The sequence below is a fragment of the Camponotus floridanus genome, unplaced genomic scaffold (assembly GCF_003227725.1).
Source record: "Camponotus floridanus strain SB8 unplaced genomic scaffold, Cflo_v7.5 scaffold444, whole genome shotgun sequence".
NCBI lineage: Eukaryota > Metazoa > Arthropoda > Insecta > Hymenoptera > Formicidae > Camponotus > Camponotus floridanus.
The window spans coordinates 9196-14431 of NW_020229597.1; the positions used below are offsets into that span (position 1 = coordinate 9196).

At 55.8% G+C, this 5236-nt stretch overlaps 1 protein-coding gene across 1 annotated transcript; it reads left to right on the top strand.

Moving 5' to 3' along the window:
* Positions 1 to 2537: 2537 nt before the first annotated feature.
* On the top strand, positions 2538 to 3749 carry LOC112639061. Its single transcript, XM_025411884.1, has one exon. It carries the CDS (start codon positions 2538 to 2540, stop codon positions 3747 to 3749), a length of 1212 nt encoding a protein of 403 aa, XP_025267669.1.
* Positions 3750 to 5236: the final 1487 nt, after the last annotated feature.

Genomic DNA, 5236 nt, shown 5'->3' on the forward strand with positions numbered 1-5236 from the left:
CCTCGCGCCTCACACCGCCTGAGAGGACCTGAGTTAGAACTGACATAGTCTCACTACTTATTATATAAATATTATATAAATCGCGCGTCGCGCGAATCGCATATTTTATATTACGTCTCTTCCAGGCCTGCGTCGAATACATCCGCTCTGTCGTCGACGGCGACCTTATCTCTGTCTCGCGCCCGACGGAGCGATCGCCGCTTATCCCGCGCGCCTAGCGCGCCGCGTCCAGAGACGCTCCGACGCGCCGTATCCAGGGACGCGCGCGCGCTCTCTCTCTCTCTCCCTCGCTCTCTCTCGCCTTCTCCCTCGCTCTCGCGACCGCTCCCCCTCGCACTCCCCCTCCGCGTGACGTCACGACCTTCCGTCCGCTCCCCCTCGCCCCGCCACCCCCTCGCAGATAGAACTATAAACGCTCTTCCGTTCGAACTACATATACCGGGATATCAGTTTTGCGGTCCCGGTACTCGTCTCGCGAAGCGGCTCGCGCGAGGCGATCGAGGCGTCAATCCGCTGGACGCGGCTTGCCGCGAGCACGACATCGCCTATTCGCGGAGCGACGGTCTCGCCAATCGGTACATCGCGGATCGGGCGCTCGGAGCGAGAGCGTTCGAGCGTATCTGGGCCGGGGATTCGACTCTCCGTGAGAGAGTGGCGGCGTTGGCCGTATGGGCGGCTATGAAGGCGAAGACGAAACTAGGAATGGGTATGGCTGGAACGCGAAGAGGCGCGAGAAAGAGCGGCGGCGGCGGCGGCAAGAGAAGAACGACCTCGACGAGGAGGAGGACGACGAGAGGACGGGTTCTTCCCGCGGCGAAACGTGGCGGCTTCCTGCCGCTGTTGCCGGCGCTCGGAGCTTTAGGATCGCTGATCGTGGAGCGGCCGGCGTGGCGAAGATGGTGAACGACAGTAAGGCCGCGCGTCGACAATTGGAGGAGCTGCAACGACACAATCGAGCGATGGAGGGCTGCGGTTTGTATCTCGCGCCTTACAAGCGCGGCGGAAGCATCGCGAGACGAGGCGGACGAACGGTTAGAAGGGGGAGGAAAAAAAAAAGTCGCGCCTTTTCGCGCGTTAGACGACGTCGTAGCTCTGATCGGCGTCACGACGAACGAACAGTTGAATAGCCCGACCAAGCGCGCTCGCGTCCGTCACTTCAGAGATGTCTTCATGCGCGACGCGTTGCCGGCGCGAGTTCGTCGCGACGAGAGTGGTATCGTGAATCTGGACGACCACTCGGGACCGGGCACGCATTGGGTGGCGTACGCTAAAAGGAGAAAAGACGCTATCTACTTCGACGCTTTTGGCAATCTTCGGTCGCCTCGAGAACTCGTGCGTTATCTCGGACGCGACACGCGCATCGCGTACAATCGCGACTCTCAGCAGACGTACGATCAGAGCGTCTGCGGACAATTATGCCTGCGCTTCCTTCGACGAGTCGATTGGGGAGGAGGAAGGAGGAAGCCCTTCGGTCTCTAACGGCGATAGAGCGCGTCAACATGTCACTGATTCTCACGCTGACCGGAAGAAGCAACGTTCTCACGGCGAGTTACTTTCCGCCTCTCGATCTGAGCAACGACGATTACGAGCTCGGCCTGACCAATTTCGAGACCTACAACACGATTCCGAACGTGAAATCCTCGAACAATAAATTTTACTTCGACGACAACGACGAGACGATCGCGATCCCGATCGGATCCTACGAGCTGCGCGATATAAGCGCGTACCTAAGAGCCGCGATTCTTCGAAGACGGCGAGACCGCCGAGCGAGAGTACCGGAGGGAGAGACGGCGGCGATGGCGCCAGCGACGGCGACGACGGCGAATATCTGTACGACGTCGAGGACGCAGAGGACGCGAGCGGCGATCGCGTTCTCGCGCTACGCGGTAACGACAATACCATGAGAAGCGAAATCAAATGCGCGTACCGAATTAATTTCACCAAACCGAACAATATCGGATCGTTATTAGGTTTCTCTCAGTCTCGCGTATTGCGGCCGAACAAATGGTACTCGTCCGACGAGCCCGTGAGCATTATCGCGGTTAACACGATTCGCGTGGAGTGCAATCTGACGACGGGCGCGTACGTGAACGGGAGATCCGCCCACGCGATACACGAATTCGCGCCGAACGTCCCGCCGGGATATAAAGTGTCGGAGATCCCGTGGCAGATCATTTATCTGCCAGTCATCGCGCGACTCGTGACCGACGTATCGCTGCGCGTCGTCGATCAGGACGGTCGATTGATCGATTTCCGCGGCGAGGAGATCTCGTTTCGATTGCACGTGCGACGCAGACGATAGAGAGCGCGCGGCGAGACGCGAAGACGGGTGAGGGAACGGGGCGATGCTCGTCGTGCGTGAATCTAGCGTCGCGACTTCGCATCGCGGCAGCAGCGGCGGAGACCGTGATCGCGTCGCGGGAACTCGAGTCGCGCGCTCAAGAGAGAGGAGCGTCGGGGGATTGTCCGCCGCCAACGTCGCTTTTCTGCGATCCATGGGTTTCGTCGTACCGAGAGCCGTGCGATAGTTCGACGACATGAGGGACATTCTGAGAATCGGCGGGGAACCCTTCTTCGACGATCGCATCATGAAGATCGAGAGTCACACGTACAATCCGTACGCCAACACCACTTTCGGATACAGCGACGAGATACGAATACCCATACAACAGCAGGATCTATACACGCTGCCGTGCGAGAGTTTTCTCTACGTCGAAGGTAGACTACACACAAAGAATAATCTGCCGCCCGCGTCGAACGGCGAATCGGGTAAGCCTGCCTCGGCCTCTAAGGAGCCGTCCGTGTCCTCGACGCCGGCGTGGCTCGTGAACAATTGCGTCGCCTTTATGTCCGAGGAGATACGTTACGAGCTCGATGGCGTGGAGATCTATCGTAATCGCAACGTCGGAATAACCAGCACGATCAAGAACTACGCCTTGCTGACGGCCGAACGAGGCAAGATCTTGAAAAACGCCGGATGGGATCTCGCGACTGGACCGAGCGGTGTCGCGTCGACGGGCGACTTCAACTTCTGCGTTCCTCTCGACACGCTGCTAGGTTTCTGCGAGGATTACAGGCGCGTCGTCATCAACGCGCGTCACGAGCTGATTCTGATAAGAGCGCGAAACGACAACAATTGTTTGATATCGCGCGAGGAATTCGAACCGAGAGTCGAGCTCGCGAAGATACAGTGGCGCGTGCCGCACGTGGTGCTGAATGACGTCAATAAATTATCGCTGTTGTGCACGTTGAACAGCGGCAGATACCTGAGCGCGCTCTTTCGCTCGTGGGATCTCTACGAGTTTCCGCTCCTGCAGAGCACGACCAAACACTCGTGGGCCGTAAAAGCGGCAACGCAGCTCGAGAAACCGCGTTACGTCATCTTCGCGTTGCAGACCGGAAGGAAGAACGTCCTGTCGCAGGACGCTTCCAGATTCGACGCGTGCAATCTGACCAACGTAAAGTTGTATCTCAATTCCGACTTCTATCCGTACGACGATATGAATTTAGACTTCGATAAGAACAAGATCGCCGTACTGTACGACGCCTACGCGAGATTTCGACGAACGTATTACGGATCCGCGAGCGACGAGACGCTCCTGACTATGAACAAATTTCTATACTGCGGCCCGCTTGCGGTGATAGATTGTTCCCGCCAAAACGAAGTGATTAAGAGCGCCACTGTGGACGTTCGTCTAGAATTCGCTGCAAGGACAACGTTCCTTCTAACACCACGGCGTACTGTCTAATCATTCACGATCGCGTGGTGGAGTACAATCCGTTGACGAATGTCGTGCGTAAGATCCTGTAAGACGACACGTCGGACCGGAGGGGAGAGAGAGGAAACTCGAAATCGCGAAGATATCGGGGAGAGACGCGAATAAACGTCAGTATCTCGCGACGATGACCGCGACGACGGTCGCGAGCGATATCGCGTGCGATATCGCCCCGCCGATCTTCGTCGATCTGCAGGGTTTCGTCGTCAACGAGCGATTCGTGACGAAGGAGATGGCGATACTCGCGAACGGCAGAGATCTGACGCATCACGTCTTTCGCGCGCCGATGTCGTGGAATCTGCTGACGAAGAGCGAGAAGTCGCAGGCCTGTTGGCTGACTCTTAATCACCACGAATTTCACTGGACCGACGGACACGTGGAGTATAGGCACGCGAAGCAGATCGTTCGCGACGCGATATATCGCGCGTCGAGGGATCTCGCGTCGAACGCCGCGGTGACGATCTACGTCAAGGGTCTCGAGAAGAAGAAGTGGCTGGCCGACATCGCGGGAGAGGTCGCGGAACAACTCGATCTGACGATGGAGATCATCGACGCCGATTACGAGGATATCGGACCCCTTCGAACGCTAGCCGCGACTCGCGTCTATCGCTGCGGCTATCACTCGAAGAATTGCGCCTTGGAAAACGTGTGCAAACTGCACAACTGGTGGTTGGAGAAACGCGATCAATTGCGCGACATATGAACAGAGACGCTATCTATTGCGCGATATGCAAACAGAGACGCGTCGCGCACCTCGCGCGTTTTCCGCATCGTAGATTAGTTTTGCGCGTACTCTTATCGACTTATTAGCGGTTAATTTATCGCGCCTCATGCATTTCCCACATCGTAGATTAGTTTTACGCGTACTCTCGTCGTATTAACAACTAGTATTTTTATCGCGCGCCGATTTATCGTCTACCTAGAAAAGTATCATTATAATACTTTGTAACGTTCCAATTTTCCGGTGATTAGATCGCGGATAAACTCGTCGGATTCTGGGTAATAAATGGTGAGCGAATTGTGAGTAAAAAAAAAGAACTGATTTATTCAGATAGAATGCGCGTGTACAAGTTGTGTGTATCTTGCTGCGAGTATAAATGTGAGCGTGTCGAGTGTATAAATGTCTGCGTTGCGAGTATAAATGTCTGCGATGCGCGTGTCAATGTGAGCGTGTTCGAGTGTATAAACGTCTGAATGCGCGTGCAAAATGCAGTTGGTCAAATGCACCGGTATAACTGCGGTTCGTAAACCGAATGTATCCGCTGGTATAATTCGCGTGTATAAAAACGTTGTTTTGACGCGCGCGGATATGCGCTCAGAATCGGTCGAAGACCTCGCGTTGTTTTGACGGCGTTTTTGCCGCGTTTCTTGCGCGGGAAATCCCGTCGTTCCGGGAATTCCGTGTACGGAGAAAAAGCTGGTGGATTCCGTGAAATAATACGCTATTTCCGCGAACGGGA

Coding starts and splice junctions, on each gene's coding strand:
- LOC112639061 (XM_025411884.1), top strand. CDS start 2,538: ATGAGGGACATTCTGAGAATCGGCGGGGAACCCTTCTTCGACGATCGC.